Raw genomic sequence first — 27608 nt, 5'->3', positions numbered from 1 at the left:
ATAATCATGTGTGAAATTAAATGTTTAAATAACTTTTCACATATTGGCACGATCCAATCATTAGTTTCTTCAAAAATCCACCTTTTACAGTTTCAGTTGGTTATAAAAACATGTCGTAGAAGTTTCCATAAAGCCACCTCTTCTACTTTTTTCCCCAAAACCTCAAAAGTGCTTAATTGAGTTTCCTACCTTTGGAATTAAGTGCAGTTTATCACAAAAACGTATGGCAGAATTTTTCATGGAGCTACACTCCTGGAAATTGAAATAAGAACACCGTGAATTCATTGTCCCAGGAAGGGGAAACTTTATTGACACATTCCTGGGGTCAGATACATCACATGATCACACTGACAGAACCACAGGCACATAGACACAGGCAACAGAGCATGCACAATGTCGGCACTAGTACAGTGTATATCCACCTTTCGCAGCAATGCAGGCTGCTATTCTCCCATGGAGACGATCGTAGAGATGCTGGATGTAGTCCTGTGGAACGGCTTGCCATGCCATTTCCACCTGGCGCCTCAGTTGGACCAGCGTTCGTGCTGGACGTGCAGACCGCGTGAGACGACACTTCATCCAGTCCCAAACATACTCAATGGGGGACAGATCCGGAGATCTTGCTGGCCAGGGTAGTTGACTTACACCTTCTAGAGCACGTTGGGTGGCACAGGATACATGCGGACGTGCACTGTCCTGTTGGAACAGCAATTTCCCTTGCGGGTCTAGGAACGGTAGAACGATGGGTTCGATGACGGTTTGGATGTACCGTGCACTATTCAGTGTCCCCTCGACGATCACCAGTGGTGTATGGCCAGTGTAGGAGATCGCTCCCCACACCATGATGTCGGGTGTTGGCCCTGTGTGCCTCGGTCGTATGCAGTCCTGATTGTGGCGCTCACCTGCACGGCGCCAAACACGCATACGACCATCATTGGCACCAAGGCAGAGGCGTCTCTCATCGCTGAAGACAACACGTCTCCATTCGTCCCTCCATTCACGCCTGTCGCGACACCACTGGAGGCGGGCTGCACGATGTTGGGGCGTGAGCGGAAGACGGCCTAACGGTGTGCGGGACCGTAGCCCAGCTTCATGGAGACGGTTGCGAATGGTCCTCGCCGATACCCCAGGAGCAACAGTGTCCCTAATTTGCTGGGAAGTGGCAGTGCGGTCCCCTACGGCACTGCGTAGGATCCTACGGTCTTGGCGTGCATCCGTGCATCGCTGCAGTCCGGTCCCTGGTCGACGGGCACGTGCACCTTCCGCCGACCACTGGCGACAACATCGATGTACTGTGGAGACCTCACGCCCCACGTGTTGAGCAATTCGGCGGTACGTCCACCCAGCCTCCCGCATGCCCACTATATGCACTCACTCAAAGTCCGTCAACTGCACATACGGTTCACGTCGACACTGTCGCGGCATGCTTCCAGTGTTAAAGACTGCGATGGAGCTCTGTATGCCACGGCAAACTGGCTGACACTGACGGCGGCGGTGCACAAATGCTGCGCAGCTGGCGCCATTCGACGGCCAACACCGCGGTTCCTGGTGTGTCCGCTGTGCCATGCGTGTGATCATTGCTTGTACAGCCCTCTCGCAATGTCCGGAGCAAGTATGGCGGGTCTGACACACCGGTGTCAATGTGTTCTTTTTTCCATTTCCAGGAGTGTATATCCTTTACTTTTTGTATTATTAATTAAAAACCAAGTTTTGTGCCAAAAACTAGATAAAAAAAGATTATATTAACTTAGTACATAAGATACAAAACTAAGCTAAAATGATAGTACTGTAATTTATACAAGAAATACTGAAACTGTACCAACTTTCACTATGGTAATATAATCCAATACAAGTACAGAACTTTGAAAGAGGCAGTTCAGAGGCCACTACCTACCCTCGGTTCCATTTGAAAAATTCTTGAAAAAAAATTAGCATGCTTAGAATTTTATACAAAATAAACAGAGTATTGATTTACCTAGACTTAAATTGGGATCATTGCATGCTTCAACTAACAACAATACAAGCAATATTGTAGTCAAATAGGGTACTGGATGGTTGCTGCTGGCCATGCTGGGAGCAAATTTAGAGTAACTGTTTCCTTCACTGTCGACACTTGGAGTGATTTTGGTTGTGTCCATGTCCACTAGCATCACATGGCAGTAATGACGACTGACAAGATTTTTTTTTCCCCCGCCCTGATCAAATGGTATATTGTGCATATTTTGTGATATTATGTAAAACGTATTTTCGTGGATTAATAATTTAACTGGGTTTTTGTTTTCAATTATCTGTTCCATGTGCTGCTAGCTATAGTATGGAAAACCAAGTTGTAATGTCTGAGATTAGTTTCCACTTTTAAGGCAAGCCATTAACTTTACATAATTAGGAATGAAAAGTAGAAATTGTCTCTGAACTGTGTGTGATAGGGCAAGCTTTAATGATTTTTGAAACTAATACTTGGGTGTGTGAACTTTTGTCTTAATATACTGATCATTTAAACAACAGAAGACTTTTATTTATTAACATGGTTTCTGATTTCTCTGTATTATTCTTAGAGAGTGTGGACTGAGAACTAGGAACAGTACAGTCTACATCACTTTCTGGAAGTTCACACAAATAGTTTTCAGGCCCTTGTAAAAGCCTGTGGTATCCAAAAATCACACAAAACTACCAAACATTACAAAATATAAAACTGAACAATATTTTTACCTGCCGCCCTAAAAGTAATTCATTGCAATAATTCTCTTTCTTTCCCTATTTCAAGAATTGTGTTACTAAATACTCTTTCTCCTGCCTAATGTATTCTCACTGTACCTCCCATTTCTTAATTTCGACTTGCTTCAGTGATTTCAAATTGGATTCTAACTGTGACAAGCCATAGAAATCAAGGCACACCAGTCACAGTCTGCAGATACCAATATCAACGGTTGTCTGCAACAATCCACTGGGGATATTGCGAAAGAACACAGCTACAGCCTCTTCTACCACTTATACTATGATGACACAGTAACAACAGAATGGAATGTCATGTAACTAGGGCCTCCCGTCGGGCAGACCATTCACCGGGTGCAAGTCTTTCGATTTGACACCACTTCGGCGACTTGCACATCAATGGGGATGAAATGATGATGATGATGATGAGGACAACACAACACCCAGTCCCTGAGTGGAGAAAAATCTCTGACCGAGCTGGGAATCGAACCTGGGCCCTTAGGATTGACATTCTGTCGTGCTGGCCATTCAGCTATTGGGGGCAGATGCAGTAACAACAACTGTCCCTACAAGTATGATACACACAATTTCCAAAGCTGAATTTCTAGTAGTCCGTGAGACAGAATTTTCATTGAAAGTTGGTTATATATCTGAAGATCAAAGGAGTTTCAAGTGCAGGAGTGCTACAAAACAAGCATTTAAAATTTATACATACAATACTGTAAATGTTCATAAATATTTGTATGTTACATACGATTATAGAGTGCTGAAGAGATAAACAGAAAAGAGGCCCTGCTGTGGTAAGGAATACCACTGGGATGACCATGTAACACCTAAGAGGAGCAGATATGTGGTTGGTTTTTAGTTCACTGAAAAACACTTTAGTCATGATTGTACTATCAGCAGCATTGTTGTTGTAATCATGAACATGTTAAAAATAAAGTGATCAAATGTTGTGAAAGTATAAATTATGGAAATTGCACTTCATGGAATTTATTGTTTCTCATTAGAATTCGTGTGAAACCTGATCAAACCACTGTGATTGCTTTCTGGATAAACAGCCCAACATCTACATAGTGATGGTCCCTTAATCTTGAGAAATGTGCAAAGAAGTGATTATATTTTTTGTATACATTTAATACTGCAAAACAACAACAACAACAACAACAACAACAACAATAATAATACCATTAGCAATACAGTTTTCAGAAGAAGTCAAAAATGTTTTTGCAGGAACCAGAATGAGGCTTTCACCCAAAATACATATATTTGTTATTAAATTATAAGACAACTCTCTCAAATTACTTTGAAATCAACAAAATAATCTGTCACAAAGTCAGCTTAATAGACTTTTGTAGTTTTTAAAGAAGCTGTGAACTAAAAACATAATATCCTTGGGCTCTTACATTTCCCTGTAGTATGGTACATTAGGTAATATGAAGTACTTAACAGTTAAGCAACTCAACAAAAAACTTTTTCACACAGGGTAGTCCAAAAGTAAACCATCTGGAGTTTCTTTACAATCTAGTGTTGGAAATAAGCATCTATTCCTATAAGATGCAGCTGAAGTAGCAGTTGTAAATTTCAGTATAGCATTATTGAACAGGACATTTCATTTACAACACCTAAAATACATTTTAAATGAACTTGCAGTGATTGAACAAGGAGATATTAAAACACAAGTGAAACAAGGCATGTTCTTTATCAACATCTTGTGTATCATTTACAGGAGAAGCATTTAGATCAGATTCCACTTTAAATACTTCTCTAATTTACTAACCTGGAAGCAAGGACTGTCATTGCCTTTGTTTCATTGACAAGATGAACAAAGTAATAGCTACAAAATATCCGTCTCATCAAGATAAGAAATCCAAAGCAAACACCATCCCACGCAATGCCAATGTCTTCTTTTGGCACATGACATTCTGGAGCATCTGAAAATAAATAAGACAGCTTTGTTTCTCATTGTTAACGTTACTTTTATCCCCATTACAGCTTATAGCAAGAACCATAACCTCTACTAAAACTGTCTTCATTTTACAACTCATGAAAGAGAAAGAAACTGACTTACCAGTCAGGCCACTGGTCTCGAGAGAGTTGCCAAATCTTTTTATACAACCTATACTGAACAACTGCACAGCCCAGCAAGCATTAGTTTGAAAATATTCAGCAAAAATGCATCCAGGTATCTGAAGAATAGCTTTGATGACTATCACAGCCACATTATAGCCAAGTAAAGTATTCCACCATCTCACCACCATCTTGATTGGCCTTAAGTAAAAATCTTCTCCCTGCCACAAGAAAATGAACGAACCACACAAGTAACCAAGAGAGAAGACATTAACCCTATTTGTGCCAGTGAGGAAAACAACAGCTAAGGATGTCCACAGGAATCCACGCAAGACTCCTCGTTTCAATATATCCAACCAGGACCTGCGTAGAAATGAAAAACTCATTTCACAATCTGAACAAACACACACACACACAATAATATTTCAAATAATGGAAAGTCCAGGTTGGAATATCAATAATATTATGAAAAGGATAAATTGTTACTCACCATAAAGATGACAGTGACTGCTACACATTTGAGCTATCAGTTAAAGCCTTATCCAGAAAAGTACATGTGCACACATGCGCAACCACAGGTGCGGACACACACACACACACACACACACACACACACACACACACACACACACACATCTGCATGCCCACATGTGCATACAAGCATGGGAATGCACACAGGCACACCTCATGCACACATCACTGCTACCTGCAGCTGCTGTGATCAGAATGCTCAGTATGTAACAGTCATTTCACTGTAGCTGTCTGCATTGTGTCATCTTTACAATCAGTAGCAATCCATCCTTTTCCTTACATTGTAATCATTACCATTACAATTATTTGTAGGCCATTTTAACAGCAAATGTGAGAAGTTCAGCTATATATAAAATAAGTAATTATGTAAGCAATCAGTACCCTAGGACATGAATCTCAGCTAGAGACCAGAGGAGCCAATACATGTTTACATCTCTTCTGTGGCATTTACAATAAGACATGAATCTCAAACACTTCATATGTTGATGTTCAATGAAATTAATTGGATAACAGCCTGGAATTTTGAAACTAACCACACAACATTTTATCAATCTGAAGATTCTTTTTCTAAATATTTCTCTCTCATTGCAAATCTAATTAAGATTCAGTAACTCTTGTTACCAATTATTTTCAAAATTAATTGTTTTCAGTTATTAAGTTCAGCAAATGTATAAACTGAAACGGTTCAATGCCACTTTCTGCTACTATACAGTAACATCCACAGAAAAAATAGTCATACTTACCGTGCATATGAAATGTGATCAGGCACTGGATTTACAAAATTTGGGTCTTCAATTTCTGTGGTTATATCTTTGTTGGTACCACCCGGGAATTCCACATCAGTGTTTTGCCTTTCAATGTGGAAAACAACACTCTGGCGACATACCAACATCAATAATACAAAATCACCTGTGTTAAAAAAAAAAATTTTTTTTTAAAACTGTAGAACACATTGCCTCCTTCTAAATCATATTTTAAGACCACAAGAAAGCAAAAACGCACATGATATGAATAAAACTTACAGACAAGTTTGTATGCTGGAGGGCTGTGGAGTGGATCCGGGAGGAACATCCAATCCTGTAATCTTCTCAGCAACACAGAATTGTACCACGGATATGCTTAAAGAAATTTAAAAAATGTAATTGCTATCATTTTACTAATATAAAAATTAAGGCTAAACAAATACAACAGCAATTATCTTTTTTGTGTTGTTGCCACTGTTGACTAATATATTTTGATGAGCAATGATTTTGCCTTTTTTGGCTTTATTTTCAATCAATTAGATTGAAATTTGAACTGCAAGGCCATTTTGAGGTGATCATGTGGTCATTTTACATATTGTGATATACACTGATAGCCACAGTGAACATAGTAAACTAGTAATACACAAATACTTTCTAGAAAGCAAAGCCTCCCATAGTTTTTTCACTAAAGTTTGTGTTAAGTTTAAATGTGGTATGATGCTGCATTACCTAGGCTCACTATAATCCACCCACCTAGCTGTTTTAACCCTCACCCCACTCTATCCTTTTTACCTTTTCTGACTTCTCCTTCTGATCTTCATTGCTTTTTTATTTGGACAGTTTTTATATACTTCTATTTTTCTGATTCTTTTTATTATTATCTGTTACTATTTTTCAGTATTATTCAACTGTGATATTTCTGGATTTGAGCCCACAGGCTGTAATTGGACTTTACTTCTCTCTTGACTCTCTTGATATTATGATATAAAAGAGAGAGACAGAGAGAGAGAGAGAGAGAGAGAGAGAGAGAGAGAGAGAGAGAGAGAGAGAGAGAGGGGGGGGGGGTGAGGGGGGGACAATTCCCAGTTTGCCGTTACCAAAAGCCAGAAGATATCCCAAAGATTGCTGAAATATACTTAGCTTGTTCTCTAACGTCTAAGAATCATAATTATTGTCTACCTTACAAAAGTTCACCAAATAGAGAACCACTTTGTCCTCATAAGCCTTTTGTATTAAATATTCAAGTGATTTAATGCTTCCAAGAAGGCTTCAAGAGTGTTACACCTAAATTCCCTGTGGTGATACACCCCACTCCAATTGAATGTTGCGTATCCTTATGGCTTCTTACCAATGAAGAACAGTCACAACCAAAATTTATAAAATAAGATATCGAATTTAAAGATACAGATATTGGTAGGGGAAACTATTTTTATCGCGAATAGGTTGAGCAGCTATATCTAGGGACAATGTGCATCCTCAACACAGAACGATGATCGCAGTGACTTTGCGAGAAGAAGAAGACCTGCTCTGTCATGGAAATGAACATTCCATGGATTGCTGGCGTGCATTAGAGATGTGTATGGTTCCAAAATAGATTTACTAACAATAGAAGTCAGTTAACTAGAAATGTTGAAGTGAGCTTTGTTATTCAATCTGATTCAGTATGCTGAACCAAAATGGTGTTAATGCGTGTTTCTTAAAAGGAACACACAACCTGTTAACTCAACTGAAATTACACACACAAAGAACAAGTGAAGAAAATTGCACAAATCTAATAATGGAAAGTACTGGAAAAAAGTACTTAAGCAGAAAAACCTTTTTTCCCATGAAGAATTATTGTAAAACTGTTGTGTTACTACCAGAAACTGAATAATAACGAATAAAGGAAAGAAACTGTGCAACCTAAGTTCTAGAGAGAGTTGCCACAAAGAAATTTGTTGCTGATGACTCGCTATTAAAGGCCATAGTATTGTATCCAACAAAAAAGATTTTTAAATGATGATGGGATGGTATAAGACTGACGTACTGCTGTGGCAGAAAGTGAGTGCATTACACAATCAGTGATGAAGCAGCAATTTCCAGCTCAAGAGACAACTCTGCAATTACTTCATGGCTTCACTGATAGTGACGGGCATGTAAAGCAGTACATATCATGATAAGGCATAAAGTTCAGAATATTGAGGTGAGCTGCATATACACCAAAACATTTTTATATCCTTTTTTCCATGCACTGTGTGAAACTTTGCTGGTGTCAGACAATGAAATTTAATTCAAGTAGTGATTTTCTAGGGAATTGTCAATAAATTTCTAACAGGGGAAGTACTGTACACATATTATTATTTGAACTGCATGTCAGTATCGACAAGAAATATGAAGGAGGTTTTATGGACTATTTCTGACCTAAATCCTAAAGTGAGACAGTTAAGTACTGATCCGAAAGTAGAGATAGAACAAACCAGTGTTGACTTTTATATTCAAAGTTTGAAAAAGTTCTTGCTGATACAAATGTCAAATTGATTACAACTAAGGCCAATGTGGAATAGGACAACTACTGACTTGATTTTCAAATTGGATACAATAAATAAGAACATAGACCTGTAGGCCAGTAAGATAGAACAACATATTACTGAGTCCCATCAGGAAAAGGCTTAGATGAATCAAAAAATACTAGCATTTATGTCCACTATACCTAATTTAAGCCCTGCAGGACTGCTATTCCCCTTTAAGGCACCTAGCCAGGTCGCAGATCAGGGAAAGCCTCCCAGATATTGGTGGAAATTAGGAAGTGAAATGTCCAGGGTAGACCAATGCTATCAACATGGGCAGCATCCGTACTCCAGTGGAGCAACCAGTCAAAGAAGTCTGTACTTGGTATTAGGGGTGGCTTGGAAAATTAGATCATCAATCCATTCTATAGCAAGGATGGTGATTATGCTCCTCAGCTTTGAATCATTATCTATGATATTAAGGTAAAATTTCTTGAGTTAAATCAGCAACACATTTGCATTTCCGCTTGGGAGCTGCTTTAATGTCACAGAACTCCATGTCTATGAAATAAGGAAAGCAATGCTTTCAAATTTGTACCTACAATTGTCAGTTGCTGGTGGAAGATGGAGGTTGACACAAATACACTATGTGCTCAAAAGCATCCAGACACCCCCAAAAACATACATTTTTCATATTAGGGGCATTGCGCTGCCAGGTACTTCATATCAGCAACCTCAATAGTCATTAGACATCGTGAGAGAGCAGAATGGGGCACTCCGCAGAACTCACGGACTTCGGACATGGTCAGGTGATTGAGTGTCAATTGTGACATACGTCTGTACACGAGATTTCCACACCCCTAAACATCCCTAGGTCCACTGTTTCTGATGTGATAGTGAAGTGGAAAAGTGAAGGGGCACACACAGCACAAAGTGTACAGGCCGTCCTCGTCTGATGACTGACAGAGACCACCGACAGTTGAAGAGGATCATAATCTGTAATAGGCAGACATCCATCCAGACCATCACACAGGAATTCCAAACTGCATAAGGATTCACTGCAAGTACTACGATAGTTAGCAGGGAGGTGAAAAAACTTGGATTTCATGGTCGAGCGGCTGCTCATAAGCCACACATGACACCAGAAAATGCCAAATGACACCTTGCTCGGTGTAAGGAGCATAAACATTGAAAGAGTGAACAATGGAAAAACGTTGTATGGAGTGATGAATCATGGTACATAATGTGGCGATCCAATGGAAGGGTGTGGGTATGGCAAATGCCTGGTGAATGTCATCTGCCAGCGTGTGTAGTGCCAACAGTAAAATTTGGAGGCGGTGGTGTTATGGTGTGGTCGTGTTTTTTATGGAGAGGGCTTGCACCCCTTGTTTTGCATGGCACTATCACAGCACAGGCCTACATTGATGTTTTAAGCACCTTCTTGCTTCCCACTGTTGAAGAGAAATTCGGGGATGGAGATTGCACCTTCAACATGATCGAGCACCAGTTCATAGTGCACGGCCAGTGGCGGAGTGGTTACAAGACAATAACATCCCTGCAATGGACTGGCCTGCACAGCGGCCTGACCTGAATCCCATAAACACCTTTGGAAGGTTTTTGAACGTTGGCTCCGTGCCAGGCCTCAGCAACTGACATTGATACCTCTCCTCAGTCCAGCACTCTGTGAAGAATGGACTGCCATTCCCCAAGAAACCTTCCAGCATCTGATTGAATGTATCCCTGCGAGGGTGGAAGCTGTCATTAAGGCTAAGGGTGGGCCAACACTATACTGAATTCCAGTATTACCGATAGAGGGTGCCATGAACTTTGTAAGTCATTTTCAGTCAGGTGTCCACACACTTTTGATCACATAGTGGAGAAAAGGAATTAGACAAAATCAACCAGAACATTTTTGTCTTAAATGAGGTACACAGTAAAAGTGAAAATTGCCTTGGTTAAATTCAGAAAATCTCTTCTATGACTGTTTTGAACCTCACGGAAAACTAAATTGAGTCAGAATTTTAATAAACAAAATCATTGTAAACAAGATAGCAGTATTATAAGGAACATCATGTAAAATTGCACGTTTGGTAATAAATATGCCAGAAAAAAATATAAAATACAAATAATTCAAGCATATGCACCTACTTCTAGTCACTCTTCTATGAATGCCTACAAGAAACACATGAAAAAGGGATAGGCTGTTTTTATAAAATTTTGGTTGGTGACTTTAATGCCCAAACTGGAATATCAAGGCCCCAAAATGGTGCCAAACAGGTTCACTACACACAGTGATCCTTGATTAATCCGAGGAAGGTTTGAAGTGAATACAAAACATGATGAAACATGGAAGACCAAAACCAATTAAATGGGAAAGAAAAATTTTATGTATCAGAAATCTTGAAGAAAGGAAAGAGGAATTTCAAGGAAAAATTGAGAGAAAATTAAAAGTACAAAGGTACTAGTCACAATGGTTGAAGAAGTGGATGGCTCGAGTAAATCTCAAAACCAACCAAATAGAGCAGACAAATAAAATAAGTTTGATTGACAAAAGAAGAAAAATTAGAGTAGAGGCAAAGATATCATATACAGAAATGTGCAAGGCTCTGAGAAAGAGTATGAAAGAAGAAATCAAGAAATATGGAGAAGATAAATACTTTACTATACTGGAAATTTTTGTACTAACCTTCACTGTAGGTTGTAGATGAACTGGATGCTTTTGCCTGAAGTGTTACACAATATAGTCTGTTAGATGATAAATTTACTTACTTATTGTGAATTTATTAATCACGTCAGGATTAGGCTATAAGATCCTCTGTTACATGTATAAGGGCTGTTCAGTATGTACCCAAGTTCTATTTATAAAATCAATCTTTAGTCAGATGCAGTAGTTCCCTAACTTCTACATGCCTCTCTCAATGCTGCTTCCAATGCTGGAAGCATCAATGGAAAGCTTCTTTTGGTATGAGGCGCAGCTGCTTTGTCTAATTATGCATAATGTCTTCTTTGTTATGAGATCTGGTTCTTCAGAGTTTAGTTCAGAAGTCACTCGGTGCTATGTAAGGGGAAGAAGGTGGCTGACAGGCCACAGCCTTGTTGTGTTTGGGGGGGGGGGGGGGGGGGGGATGAAGGCCAACTGTCCAGGAACTATAAATCTGGCCATTTATGTCTCACTGCTTTACAAAGGCAACCAGAACCTCTTGTTGATATTAGTACCTTTTGGGGCATACTTGTGATGGACCCCACCACTGGATTCAAAACAGAGGGTCATCATGACTCACATTGCTGCAGACTTGCCTCACTTTTTTGTGTCTCGGTGATAATGGATGCTTCTACTGTGATGACTGGAACTTTGTCTCTAGGTCATAAACATAAACCCAGGGACTCTTCACCAGTGATCACTGTGTTAACAAAGTTGGGATTACTGTTCATAGTATCCAGCAATTCCTGTGTGATCTCTGAATGAAGTTGCTTCTGCTCAGCTGTTAAGAACTTTGGCATAAATTTTGTTAACGTCTTCCTGAGGTCCAACTGTTCTGTAAAAATGGAATGAATGGGCCCAATACTTATTTTGACCTTGTCTGCAAGTTTTATGATTGTGATTTGACTATCTTGCATTACCAGGGTCCTTACTTGATCAATAACAACCTCATTTGTAGATATTGAGGGCCTATCTGAATGTGCTTCACTGTAGATATTGAGGGTCTACCTGAATGTGCTTCACTCTTCGCTGATGAACGGCCATCTCTGAAGCTTTTGTATATCTCCTTTATCTGTATGGTACCCACTGCTTCATCCCTAAACATTCATCAAATCCATCAGATTGAAAATGTGTGCACTCCAATACACTGAAGGTTTCAACAATAAAAATTACGGTTAGATACTTTTTGAACAGCCACTGACTGTAATTAGACAGTCTTTATATTTTACTGCTGCATACCCTATGTGTAAACACCGACGGTCTAGGGGTAGTGTATTTGCCTACTAATCAAAATGTCCCTGATTCCAGAGAGCACTTGCACCTATCTCCTCAGTTATTTGTTGGATGTATTCAAATGTCTGTCTTCCCCTACAGCTTTCCTGATGCTTTAACGTATGTCCTATTGTCTTGTCTCTTCGTCTTATCAGTGTTTTCCATATGTCCCTTCCTTCAACGATTCTACAGAGTACAGAGTACCTCTTCATTCCTTATCATATCAGTCCACCTGGTTTTCCACATTCATCTCTAATGCTTCAATGCTCTTCTGTTCCACTTTTCTCACAAGTTTCCCCACGTGAAATTCCCTGATATTTCCCCAATTTCCAAGACAAGTTTTAACATTTTTCCCCAACAGATTTTGTGGACAAGGCCCTGAAATGGGGCCTCAAGTTCCAATTTGGGCATTATTTCACCAATCACAATTTTATAAAAACAGTCTCTCCCTTTTTCAAGCATTTCTTTTAGGCATTCATAGAGGGATTTTCTTTCTTCATCAGAGTGACTAGAAGTGAGTGCAGGAGATGAATTTGTGGCAAGCTGCACCAGACCAGTGAGAAGACTGCTGACTATTTTTAAAAAAGAGGGAGGGGGCATCAATGAAGGTAAATGAAGAGACAGCTGAAGGGGGGGGGAGAGAGAGAGAGAGAGAGAGAGAGAGAGAGAGAGAGAGAGAGAGAGAGAGAGAAGAACATTAGGAAGCAATGGCATATAAGTAATGAAACGTAGGAAAAAAGATGGGATGGCTGACTCAAGAACAAAGTGTTGGAAGTAGAAATGATGGTTTGCTTCACTACCGCACAAGGACTTATGGTCACTGCGTGTATGAGGGGCATTCAATAAGTAATGCAACACATTTTTTTTCAATGCCAGTTTTGGCTGAAAAAACGTGGAATTTGTTGTGGAACATCATGGAATATTCTTGCTTTTTCCCCTATACTTTCATGAAGTTCAGACAGGTGATGGCATTATATGTACCCTTCAAATTGGCGTCTGTAACAGAGGTTAGTTCCAAGTACAGAGCACTCACAAGTTTCTTTTGGTGGAAAACCAGAGCATCGCATATTCTCATAGGTGCTTGCAGAATGTCTAAGGAGACCTTGCTGAGAACAAAAGCATGGCAAGTCATTGGGAGAGGCCTGTGTCATCACTGCAACAAGATTGTACAAACTTGTCTGATCTCCCATGTGCCAGCTGGACAGCTGGCCACACACAGCTGTAACTTCTGCAGTGTTGGAACGTACGGACACACTCATTCAAGGTAATCGACGGCTCACTACCAAACATCTTACTGTTCAACTTGCCATCTCTGCTGGTAGCGTTGACAACCTCTTCCACCAATTGGGGTACTCAAAGATGTGTGCCTACTGGATTCCTTGCCACCGAATGGAAACCCATAAATGGCAACGATGGACCACATGCGCAGAACTGCTTGTGCATTACAAGGCCTTTGTGACAAATTTTTGTCGAACATTGTCACAGGCGATGAAACATGGGTTCATCATTCCCCTCGAAGTAGTAGTTCAGTGCCACACCCTCAGTTGGCAAGGTCTTAGCAACATCCTCTGGGACTCTGAAGAGGTTATTCTGTTTAATATCATGCCCCATTGTCCATTCATCAACTCTGAAGTGTACTGTGCTACCCTCAGAAAACTGAAGAAGCAACTTTGGCATGTCCATAACCATCAAAATACAATTGAACTACTACTCATCCATGACAATCCCAGGCCTCACAAAAGTCTGTGCACCCAAGAAGAGCTCATAAAACTTCAATGGACTGTTCTTCCTCATCCACCCTACACTTCCATCTGTTTGGCCCGAAGATGGTGGCACTCTGCATAAAGCAGTGCTTGGATGATGGGAAGGTTACTGATGCAGCAAGATGTTTGATGTCAACCAGCAGAGGAGGTACCATGTGGGCATACAGGATCCTCCAATAAGGTGACATAATGCCAGAGAAGATGCAGCAACAATGATAACTAAAGTACAAACGACAGCTAAAAGACTCAAATGTTCAGTACTTAGGTGTTAAGTAAAAATCATTCCCATGTCATAGAAAGGAGCAATAATCTTTGAACCCTTTGAATGATCGAGTGTATGATTTTAGTACTGTAGTCTCAAGTTTTCTTTTCTTCAGCTTCTTTTTGAAAATCAAGCTGAAGGTAGTGAGCCCTAGAAGGTTTCTGACTCTAGTAGTGTAACTTTTAGTTGGCAACTACAATGGGTATGAGTCAGTACCATAATAAGCTTGGAAGAATATATTTTGATTCACTGTACTAGTCTTAAATGCAGATATTTTGTGACTTGCACGGAACACTTTAACAACTATTACAAATCTCTCAAAGATGAATTCAATCAGAGTATTATCAGATATTACATGGCATTGTTATATTTCATGGTGGCAAATGAGCTACCTGTTTTGTGTGTTTTCTTAATCACCTATCTGGTCCATTTTGCAACATGTTTTGATAATAAATGGACTTATACAGAGATATTTTTTGTACATAAAACATACAGACTTACTTGATTTGGATAAAATAGGAGAAATAAAGTGCAATCCATACTAGTGTACTGAATAGTCACAAAGAAAAAAGAAATACTGGACAACAATTCAACAGTTGCAATGTAAGTACCTGAAGTTATCTTTATATTAATTTATTATTTAATAAATATGGTTACATAGCCTGATGCTGTTTCATTTATATGGCACAGCACATGAGAGGATATGAGATATTCCACTATTTTATTGGTAATAATTCCAAAAAAGGAAACCTTTTGATTAATAGGAATAACCTGTATTAGCTTGATGTATAAATGAAGTGTATAAAACTGTACATTTTGGTAAAGTTGAGAAGAAAGGTCATTTGGAGGGTTAGAACTATCTTTCTTATGTATGAAAGCTTATTATGGGTCATATTCTGTTGTGGTTATTCTACTTGTGTGCCTCAGGTAGTCATTATTGCTTCATGTGGCAACAAGACCTGTATCACTGCACGTGACAATATTGCAAGTGCAGCAAAGAGACTGCTGTGCTGTAGATAGCTCCAAGGAATAGCAGTGGTTCTAACATAATACATTGCAATAACGTCAATATATAATGAATCTTTTTGTAACAGCATTTTGTTTAGTTGGTTGAATGTGAGAGCCTGAACTGGATACTAGCCTAAAATAAGGACACATATTAATGACTAATCTCTTGTTTGATGTATAGAAAATGTATAATAAATTCTAACTGTAGCTCCCAGTTCCCAGAATACTACCTTAGTAGATATTGGTGTCAAATCAAGATTTAAGAAAATTTCATCTAGTCACGAGTTCAATGACTACTACAGAGCACGGGTGTAGTTTACCAATGGCACACAACTGAGAAAGTACCAGTAGTATGGTGTTTGAAATGTCACACCATAGTTCAGGACAGTGGTCCTGGCATGTGACAGGCTCTCCAACACAGTCAAAAGTAGAATTATAAAAAGCCTTTAATGTAAGTGAATGACATTAATCTTGTAACCTGAGTCTGGAAAGAGTTAACATAATAGCATATTCATAATCATCTAGATGTGGCTCATATCATTTGAATTTTCTATCAGATACAATGAATTTTCTATCAGATTCAATACATTTTCTATCAGATTCAATAAATTACAAAATTAATTGATTTTTAGTTTGGAACGGTAATAAAGAAGAAGCAATTCTTTAAATTTTGATGAGCTGGCATTAATAATTACTACTACTACTCCTTGACACTACAGCCCTTGTAGGGCCTTGGCCTCCTGGACAATCTCTGCCCACTCTTCTGTGCTGGCTGCCTTGGCTCTCCATCTTCTAATTCCCATCCTTCTCAAGTCCTCCACATTGTCTAGCCATCTGGTCCTTGGTCTGCCCCTTATACGACATCCACCGGGTTTTCCTTTGAAAACTTTCTTGACTGTGCTGTTCTCCACCATTCTTTCTACGTGTCCCAAACAACGTAGTCTCTTACTCTTTATTTCTGTCACGATATCCGGTTTGTTGTACAACTCTCTGATCTCATTATTTATGATTCTCCAAAAACCCTTACCATTCACTGGCCTGTAGATTTTCCTAAGTATCTTCCTTTCCCATCTCAGCAACAACTCCTCATCATTTTGTGTCATAGTCCAGGTTTCCAAACCACACATCACCACAGGTCTAACTACTGTATGATACACAGACAGTTTCAGATTCCTACTAAAGCTTCTTGCTTTAAACACTTTAACCAGTGCAAAGTAGCTCCTGTTACCAGCTGCAATCCTTTCATGTATTTCATCTCTCATATCATTATTCTTAGTTACCAGACACCCAAGTATTTGAAGCTCTCACAGCATTCATATTCTTTTCCGTTCAAAGTCATGCTTCTTTCTCCTTCACTATATCTTTTCCTAGATGTTAACACATACTTGGTCTTTGATTGATTAATGGTCAGCCCCATTTCTGCACCATATCTTCCTAATTTTTCAAGGTTTTCTTCCAGATCCTGTTTCCTCCTGGATAACAAATCAATATCATCTGCATATGCAAGCTCCTGAGTCATTCTATTACATAGTGTTCCCCCAGGGTTGTTGCTTTGTGTCTTTCGCATTACTCTCTCGAAGGCGACATTAAATAGAACAGTGGAGAGCACATCACCCTGCCGCTGTCCATGGTTAACTTCAAATGCCTTTGATAAAGTGCCCTCGATCTTTACTTTGCGTATTGTTCTTCTCAAAGTCATTTGAACCAATCTTATCAGTTTGTTAGGGACTCCTGCCTCTTGCATTGCCTTCCAAAGTTGATCCCTTCTGATACTATCATAAGCTTGTTTGAAATCAATGAACAGGTGGCAAACATCGATGTTTTACTCATAACATTTTTCAAGGATCTGTCTGATAGTGAAAATCTGATCTGTAATGGATCTATTAGTTCTGCAACCACACTGGTAGTCTCCTAGATACTTCTATTTATGTTCTTAACCACCCAGCCATGGTTTTTCCCAATACTTTACATACTACACAGAGCACTGCAATTCTTCTATAATTCCCGCAGTCAGGACTGTCATGTTTCTTGACCCATACATAAGAAACATGACAAACCTGACTGCCGGAATTATAGAAGAATTGCAGTGCTCCACTGCTGTACTTCACTGTTTTGGCATATTTTCTTTCCGCCATATTTCCACTGTAATCTCATGCAAAACACTTGCTAGTTTTTCTCCTCCATGTTTTACCATTTCTGCTGTAATATTGTTTTCTCCCTGAGCTCTATTGTTTTTAAGAGTCTCAATACTAACCTTAACTTCTTCCAGTGTGGGTTGTGCTACTGACCCCTGGTGAACATCATTGTTCAAAGAAAATACTGTTTGTTTATTAAGAAAGAAATTAACATGACACAACCTACGAAGAAGAGACAAGTAGAAGACTGAATGTATTTTTGTACTACAGTAATATATTGTGACAAAAAACACAAAAAGAAATTTTTTTAAAGTATTAACTGAAAATTGTCAGCTTTCACTGTCTTAAAGATATAGGGAGCTCAAGAAGTTGTTCCTCACAGGTAATACATATTAAAATAGAAACAAATTACAACTATAGTAAAATAGGAAATTTATCACTAACTCATCTCAATTTTCTTTATTTATAGGTCAACTTTTAGTTAACATTAATTTATAAGTGCACTTACACAGGCACAGTCCAGGTGGCAAACCAACTGCTAGCGCATACTGAACAGGTAAGAGTACAGCTATAAAAATTTGATAGAATATCCAGATTCTGGCTGCAGTTTCTCTTCTCATTGCAAACAAGAGGCACAGCCAGAAGGAATACAAAACTGCATAAAAATCCAGACGTGTTCCAATGAGCCCCACAGTAGCCATGAGACAAGCCTGAAACAAGCCGCCGCCATCAAAATGACAGACCATTAATTCTAGGCTGCCAGGAAAAAAAAGTATAAGTCAGAATATGGTCAAAAGAAGTTGGAGTCCTGGAGGGGATTTCAATCTTTTGGCAGAAGTAGTTTGAGTCAGAACTGGATACAATATCCTATAAGTCATTTAGTTGTAATACTACAAGTAAACATGTTGATATCTATCTTGGAAAACAGTATAAGTCAATTTGTACTATTAGTGCTGCAGTCCAATGAAGTAAAAGTCTCGTTATATACTTGACCTGGTCAAGGAAAATGATGCAGGTGATGACTTAATGTCTTTGGTACAATGTGTGCTACCATTATAGAATATCTATGATTTATTGTTACCTCTGTGAGCACTATTTGAAGTTGTAAACATTTGGTTTGCTTACAAAAACAGATTAATTCTCAGTACTAAAAATGTATAATACAGTGGTTTGTGGTTGTTCTGTCACATAAATAAAATAGGATAATAGTAACATAAGAACAGTACACTTTTGAAGATGTCTACTACATCATTAAGAATATTAGAACATGCAAAGAAATCTTTAACACAGGACAAAAATGGTGAAACAGTTAAGTGCTCTTGATAATGTTCAGTAGCGAATACAGGAAAGAATATTATCATAAGTAGCTACTTCAAGATCAAAATTTCCTGTTACTTAGAACCTGTTCCCGTGTATTTCAGCTCTTAACGAAAGCAGTAGGAGAAATACGGTAGTTAACCTGGAAAAACAGGAAGATACATTCTCACATGTGTCATCTGAGCTACATAAGGAGCAGTTAGGAATAATCCAGGATACTGTGGATGTAATAGGCAACTGTAGTGATCCTCTGTTTGATATATCTGTTGATTACAATACTGATGAAGACTATGTTCTGGATTTTAAAGCAAATAAATCACCAGGTCTGCATGGAATCCCAGTTCCATTTTATAAAGGGTACTCTGCAGCATTAGCCCCTTACCTAGCTTGCATTTATCGTGAATCTCTCAGCCAGTGCAAAGTCCCAAGTGACCATAAAAAAGTGTGGGTGACTCCAGTATATAAAAAAGGTAAAAGAACAGACTCATAAAATTACAGACCAATATCCATAACTTCTATTTGCTGCAGAATCCTTGAACATATTCTCAGTTTGAATATAATAAACTTTCTTCAGACTGAGAAGCTTATTTGCATGAATCGGCATTGTTTTAGAAAGCATCGTTTGGGTGAAACTCAAGTTGCTGTTTTCTCACATGACTTACAAAGAACTATGGATGAAAGGCAACAGGCAGATTCCATATTTCCACTTCCATGTTTCTAGATTTCCAGAAAGCATTTGATACGGTGCCCCACTGCAAGCTGTTAACAATGATACTAGCATATGGAATAAGTTCACAGATATACAAGTGGCTCAAAGACTTCTTAAATAATAGAACCCAGTATGTTGTCCTTAACAGTGAGTGTTCATCAGAGACAAGTGTATGGTTATGCGTGCCCCGGGGAAATGTGATAGGACCGCTGTTGGTCTCTATATACATAAATGATTTGACTGACAGGATGGACAGTGATATGTGGTTGTTTTCTGATGATGCTATGGTGCATGGCAAGGTGTCGAAGATGAGTGACTGTAATAAGATACAAGATGACTTATACAAAATTTCCAGTTGGTGTGATGAATGACAGCTAGCCCTAAATGTGGAAAAAATGTAATGTTTGGATACAATATTATTAGTGTCCTGCTTGATACAGGCAAGTTATTTAAATATCTGGGCGTAATGTTGCAAAGTGATATGAGGTGGAATGAGCATGTGGAAACTGTGAGAGGGAAGGTGAATGATCAACTTTGGTTTATCAGGAGACTTTTAGAATGAGTGGTTCGCCTGTAAAGGAGACAGCACATAGAACCCTGGTGTGACCTATTCGTGAGTACTGCTCGAGTGTTTAAGATCCGTACCAGGTCATATCAAAGGAAGACATTGACACAATTCGGAGGCAGGTTGCTAGATTTGTTACCGATAGGTTTGAACAACATGTAAGTGTTATGGAGATGCTTCGGAAACTCAAATGGAAATCCCTGGAGGGAAGGCGATGTTCTTTTTGAGAAAAAATATTGTGAAAATTTAAAGAACCGGCATTTGAAGCTGACTGCCAAATAGTTCTACTTCCCCCAATATACACTGCGCGTAAGGACCATGAGGATAAGATACAAAAAATTTGGGCTCGTACAGAGGCATACAGACAGTCGTTTTCCCCTCACTCTATTTGCAAATCAAACAGGAAATGAAATGACAAGTAGTGGTACAGAATACCCTCTGCCACTCTCTGTACAGTGGCTTGCGGAGTATCTATGTAGATGAAGATATAGATGTAGATACAGATGTAGAAGAGAGTGAGTCAAGAGAGGATGAAGATACAAATATGTGGAAGATAGTGACTGCCGGAAGAACTTCAAAAAGGAAGAAAATTGACAGTGTTGCACAGGAAATTGGCTATGTAATTGCTGAACCAGAAAAAAAGTCTGCATCAAATGCCATGAAAGGTACTTCTTCTTGAGAAGCAAGAGCAGAATGGAAACAAAAGTGGAATATGGGACAAAAAAATATAACAGTCAAAGGGAAAGAATTTAAAGCTGGAGCTTCAAAACCTTTACAAATGCGCCACTTGAAATGTAAAGAAAAACTAGACAAATTGATTGACGAACTGAACACGGTTGGGACAAAAATATTTAATGAATATTAGGCTCTCGGACATCAAAACGAAACAGTAAACTTTGTAGTCAGACTCAATGACTCAAAAGCACCTGCAACATCATGGAAAAGGACCCAGGATCCCGACAAAGCAAATTGCCATATGGTTACTCATTTTTTTCATTTCTGAGTAACAGGAGAACAATGTCGTGTTTCCTGAGAATGTTTCACGAATATCCTTGATGAGTCCCGGATGTTCATCACACTTGAGCTTACCAATCGACAGGCTAATGTATATGGAACTTTAAGTGAAGACAAAATGAAAAAGATACCACCTGGTAGCAAAAACCCTCCTGAGAAACTAAAAGAAGTAAGAAATCAAATTACATCATTTCCTCAATATAAATTGCACTGCACATGTAGAGAAAGTAATAGAGTTCATCTATCATCATATCTGAATTTGCATACAATGTGCAAGCTCTACTGTGATGACAAGGATAGGTCAGTTTTCAGAGAAATATGAGAGAGAGAGAGAGAGAGAGAGAGAGAGAGAGAGAGAGAGAGAGAGAGAGAGAGAGAGAGAGAGAGTTCCATAAGATGAAACTTACATTTAAAGAGCCTACAATGGATGTGTCATAAATATGGCATTTTACGTTCTAGAAAGAAATCTGCATCAGTGGAAGATGGTTCCATGGAAGAAATTGATGCCAAGTTAGCTGCTCATCACACTGAAAAAGACAATGTGTATCTTCAAGCGGGCAAAGACAAGAAACATTCCAGCTCAGACAGTTTGATGCTGTGTTACACTTTTGACTTAAAATAGTGTCTGCTGACTCCGTTCCTGAATACTTGACTTGCTTTTTGTAAACAGCCACTGTGACCACACATGAAACCAGTAAGTGTAGTGTAGCTTGCTACATGTGGCATGAAGCAGAGGGCGCTTGCAGTGGGAATCAGATTACAATGTGTGTTTTCAAGGAACTGATGTCAATTCCTTCAGAAGTGAAACAAGTGACGCCATAATCAGACACCTGCAGAGGGCAGAATAAAAACTCTCACATGATTGCAATGTTCTTGTTCGTCATGCAGGAAAATCCAAATCTGAATGTAGTTGATCATAAATTCATCGTTACTAGCCACAGTCAATTAGAATGTGATGTTTACCATGGCCTGATCAAGAAACAAAAGAAGTTGCTGTAAGTACCATTAGCTCATCTGCATGGCTGGTGTCAATTGGCAGGCTCAGCTGGTCAGAAAAGTAAATTTGGAGTTGTACAAATGTCACATACTGATTTCTTGGTTTCTGATGGTGTTCTGAAAGACACCTTACAACTTCGAAAGAAAGATACACAGGGAAATAAATTTAAGTGGCAAAATGTTAAATGGTTTGTTTTTTTAAAAAAAGAGTATGATAAGTGTTTTTAAAAAAGAGTCTCAATGAGGATGAGCGATTTCAGTCAATAAGCTTCATTCATAGAAGGAAGTGGGTGCTCGAATGCAGCCTGGAAAATGTTGTCATCCCACACTACCAATTTCCAAAGAAAAAAAGTAAAGAGCTTCTGGATATTCTCCTACTTGTTCCACCCACATTCCACAACTTTTACAAAGATCTCAAAACAACTGAAGATGAGAACCACCACCCTTACTTAGAATGTTCCTTTTATTTTCATCATTGAAAACTATGTACAGGATGACAATTATTTAACTATATGAAAAAAATGTAAATCAGTTACAAACGACAGCATACACACACTTTGTTCAACATGTAAATGTCACTACACATATTTGAATATAGGTTATTACACGTCTGATATGCATGGCATCATTGGCAATGATGTGGTGAAGACAAATAGCGAAATTCTGCATGAACTCCAGTGAAAGACTCTGCAGGAGAGATGCTCAGTAACTTGGTACGGGCTTTCGTTAAAGTTTCAAGAACATACCTTCACCGAGGAGTCAAGCAGTATATTGCTCCATGCTACGTATATCTCGCGAAGAGACCAAGAGGGTAAAATCAGAGAGATTAGAGCCCACACAGAGGCATACCGACAGTCTTTCTTTCCACAAACAATATGAGACTGGAATAGAAGGGAGAACCAATAGAGGTACTCAAAGTACCCTCTGGCACGCACCGTCAGGTGGCTTGCGGAGTATGGATGTAGATGTAGATGTAGATGTAGATGTCACCCACCAAAGTGTCGAAACATCAATGCTGTCAATGACCTCATGAAAGGCTGTTTTCAGCTCAGCACTGGTTTTGGGGTCATTGCTGTACACCTTGTCTGTAACATAGTCTCAGAAAAATGACTTGTATGTGTTGTGATTCTTCAATTTCTCCAGGCACATTTTATGATGAAATAAATTTCCGGTGAACAGCCTGGTATGAGTGTGCATAGGACACAATATTTCGGCAATCGACCACGTTGCCATCATCAGGTGCGCTGATGTACTGACCGGCGGTGGGCCAGCGCCATGTATATATGGGACAATCCCCCTCCCGCTCCTCTCTCAGGTGCTTCCTATGAGTCAGGGTGGTCTGCGCCCCGTGCGCAGTCCAGGTACAGAGTCCGTTCTCCCACCGTCTCGGCGCTGCATCCTAGGTCTTCTCGTTCAGGAGGGTCTGCTGGCACCGCTCTCGTTATTCTTCCCTCCTCCCACAAAGTCTGTACACTCTGGGAAATATCCTTTTTCTTCTTAATCTGGGTGATCGTGGGTTCCCACGCCTTGCTAAGGATGTAACCGCTGTCACGATTTAGTTGTGGCTTCCTTACTCTGATCTCTATGGCTTCTTTGATGACACAGTCCCGGCATTTGGAAGTCTGTCAGGACTTTGTTTTGGTCATAATCTATGCTGTGGAGTTCTGACAGGCAATGCTCAGCGTTTGTCAACTTACTGGGCTCTTGCAGTCTAGTGTGCCGTTGATGTTCTCGGCATCGGCGCTCAATGGTACGAATGGTCTGCCCTATGTATACACTACAGCATTGGCAAGGTATCTGATAAACCCCTGATTTATGTAGAGCCAGATAAGGAAGGCATCATCCACATATCTAAAGAAACAGGTGGATTTTAGATGTGCTGATTCAAGAGCTTCCTTCTCGATATGTTCCACGTACATATTTGCGACAACGGGTGAGAGTGGACTCGCCATGGCTACTCCTCCTGTCTGGCCACATGGAAGAGAGAAACTGGCAGGCTTCCTCACACATCTCAACTCCAGACACAAGAATATTAAGTTCACCATGGAGATCGAAACGGGTGGGATGCTCCCTTTCCTAGATGTTTTGATTAGAAGACAAACTTCTTCCTATATATGCTGTGGCCCAAAGTGCCACTGGCATGGGCCTCAACTGGCTGCCATATTCCCTGGATCTGTACACATACAACTCATGACGAAATAAATCTCGGGTGAACAGCTTGGTATGAGTGTGCATAGCTTCATTCATAGAAGGAAGTGGGTGCTCGAATGCAGCCTGGAAAATGTTATCATGCCACACTACCAATTTCTAAAGAAAAAAATAAAGAACTTTCGGATATTCTCCCACTTGTTCCACCCACATTCCACAACTTTTACAAAGATCTCAAATCAAATGAAGATGAGAACTACCACCCTGACTTAGAACGTTCCTTTTATTTTCATCATTGAAAACTATGTACAGCATGACAATAATTTAACTATATGACAAAAATGTAAATCAGTTACAAACGACAGCATACTCACACTTTGTTCAATGTGTAAACATGACTACACATATTTGGATTTAGGTTATTACATGTTTGATATGCATGGCATCATTGGCGATGATGTGGTGCAGACAAATAGTGGAATTCTGCATGACCTGCCAAAGTGTCGAAACATCAATGCTGTCAATGACCTCATGAATGGCTGTTTTCAGCTCAGCACTGGGGTCATTGCTGTACACCTTATCTTTAACATAGCCTCAGAAAAATGAGGTGTATGTGTTGTGATTCTTCAATTTCTCCAGGCATATTTTATGACAAAATAAATCTCGGGTGAACATCCTGGTATGTGTGTGCATAGGACACAATATTTCGGCAATCGACCATGTTGCCATCATCAGGTGTGCTGATGTACTGACCGGTGGTGGGCTGGCACCATGTATCTATAGGACAATCCCCCTCCTACTCCTCTTTCAGGCGCTTCCTATGAGTCGGTGCGGTCCGCGCCCCGCGCGCAGTCCGGGTACAGAGTCTGTTCTCCCGCCGTCTGGGCACTGCATCCTAGGTCTTCTCGTTCAGGAGGGTCTGCCGGCACCGCTCTCGTTATTCTTCCCTCCTCCCCCGAAGTCGGTACACTCTGGGAAATATCCTTTTTCTTCTTAATCTGGGTGATCGTGGTTTCCCACGCCTTGCTAAGGATGTAACCGCTGTCACAATTTAGTTGTGGCGCCCTTAGTCTGATCTCTATGGCTTCTTTGATGACACAGTCCCGGTATTTGGAAGTCTGTCAGGACTTTGGTTTGGTCATAATACATGCTGTGGAGTTCAGACAGGCAATGCTCAGCGATTGCCAACTTACTGGGCTCTTGCAGTCTAGTGTGCCATTGATGTTCTCGGCATTGGTCCTCAATGGTATGAATAGTCTGCCCTGTGTATACACTACTGCATTGGCAAGGTATCTGATAAACCCCTGATTTATGTAGAGCAAGGTTGTCCTTCACACTACTAAGAAGGCTCTTGGTTTTGCTTGGAGGACGGAAGATGATTTTTCGCTTGGTGTTTACGTAAAATGTGTCCAATTTTTCTGGATAAGGCCCCGCAAAATGGAATAAAAGCCAAGGCCTCTCCTCCTGAGGTTCATCCTCAGTTTCCGCCAGTGCTGCAGGTGTGGGAAGTAGGACCTTCCGAATTTGCCCTTCCTTGTAACCGTTCTTCTGAAACACGCTCTTCAGATGCTCCAGTTCTTGTTGGATACTGTCCGTATCGGAGATGGTGTGAGCTCTGTGTACAAGACTTTGAGCACGCCATTCTTTTGTGCCAGGTGGTGGCAGCTATCCGCATGTGTCTTCTTCCTATATATGCTGTGGCCCAAAGTGCCACTGGCATGGGCCTCAATTGGCCTGAAGCTAGAATATGGTCCCCAAAGTGCTCCTCCAGGACATCAAAGACTCTCCTGCTTCGATTGGTTAGAGCCCCATCCTGCGTGAACTGCATATTGTCAAAATCAGCTTCACTTTGGATAATGGGGATGAAATCATCTTGTAAAACCTTCACGTACTGTTTGGTAGTTGGCATACCATCAAGAAATATCGCATTGATTATTCCATTACTGGACATTGCACCCACACAGTAACCCATTGAGGGTGAAGAGACTTCTTGATTACGAAATGTGGATTCTCAGTCCTCCAAACCCACCAATTTTGCTTATTGATGAACCTGTCCAAATGAAAGTGGGCTTTTGTCACTAAACCAAACCATATTTACATCAAAGTCCTGTTCATCAATTCTGTGGACAATAGTATTGGCAAAACACAACCACTGTTCCATGGCCCTGGGCCTTACTAACTGTTGTGTTTGAATTTTGTATGGGAAGAGATGCAGGTCTTCCACAACAATTTGTCCCAGTGTCTCCCATTGACTCCCACCTGTTGTGCAGCTTGTCTGAGTAATTTTCTGGGGCTGGTTTGAAACACAGTGCATGTCTTCTCGATGTTTTCTACCCCAACCATGTAGTCATCAGCATCATCAGCAGCATAACACTCACATTGACAAACAGAAACAATGCAAACAAAATGCATGGTGTACACATTCTCACCATACTCTGGAGTGAGGTTAAGACTGTTACATGCAAACCAATCTCTAACACCATTGTTCACCATTGAAAGTTAACTTTAAAATAAACTAAACATTGATAAGCAACCCAAATCCTAAAAAGCTACTCATTCATTGAATAAACTGTAACTATCAGCCATACTAGCTGATGGTCTTGGCTGCATCTCCTGCACACTGTTCATTCGTAAGTCAAATTCCCATAGTACCCAAATTTATAAGCAGAGTTACCCAGCACAAGAGATTGCCAACACTTGTGGAGTGTCAAGTATGGGCTTTCTTAACTGGATTAACACCCCAAACTATTGACTGCAACCTCTAATCTACATCTACCACACTGTTCACTTCCTGCACTACCTTTCCACAGTTCCTATCCTATTACCATAAGACTGCCTGTCAGTCATAGTAGATGTGACACCCTCATACACTGACAAACCCCATGACCACGACCTCGTGGCCATGGAACTACCTTTCTCAGCATCCTCCTGATATCAAAACTACCACCTCCTTTGTAATCCTTGCCAAACACATCCTGACCCACATTTACAGGTCTGGCCAAAAGGCAGTGTACAACTTTCAATATTTATTTCACAAAACTCTAGTAATTACAAATCTATGGTTTCTGAAAAATGAAAGTATAAACCATCAAGTTTGTTTCCATATCTTTGTTGCACATAGAAGCTGAGTACAGAGCACTACAATCACTGTTACTGTAAAATAGCATCACACAAGG

General features: G+C 39.9%; 1 protein-coding gene across 1 annotated transcript in view; it reads right to left on the bottom strand.

Annotated features, from left to right (window-relative positions):
- LOC124616722 (piezo-type mechanosensitive ion channel component) overlaps positions 1-27608 on the bottom strand; it is a 684203-nt gene that overhangs the window by 295706 nt on the left and 360889 nt on the right. The window contains exons 22-26 of the mRNA XM_047145082.1: positions 18192-18393; positions 6336-6431; positions 6057-6222; positions 4784-5145; positions 4493-4646 (exon numbers count right to left, since the gene is read on the bottom strand). Of these exons, the coding sequence (XP_047001038.1) occupies positions 4493-4646; positions 4784-5145; positions 6057-6222; positions 6336-6431; positions 18192-18393 (980 nt within the window). The remainder of the gene's footprint in view (positions 1-4492; positions 4647-4783; positions 5146-6056; positions 6223-6335; positions 6432-18191; positions 18394-27608) is intronic.

Source organism: Schistocerca americana, chromosome 5 (genome assembly GCF_021461395.2).
Source record: "Schistocerca americana isolate TAMUIC-IGC-003095 chromosome 5, iqSchAmer2.1, whole genome shotgun sequence".
NCBI lineage: Eukaryota > Metazoa > Arthropoda > Insecta > Orthoptera > Acrididae > Schistocerca > Schistocerca americana.
Note: the sequence above shows the minus strand (reverse complement) of the source record. Positions and strands in the feature narration are given on the sequence as shown.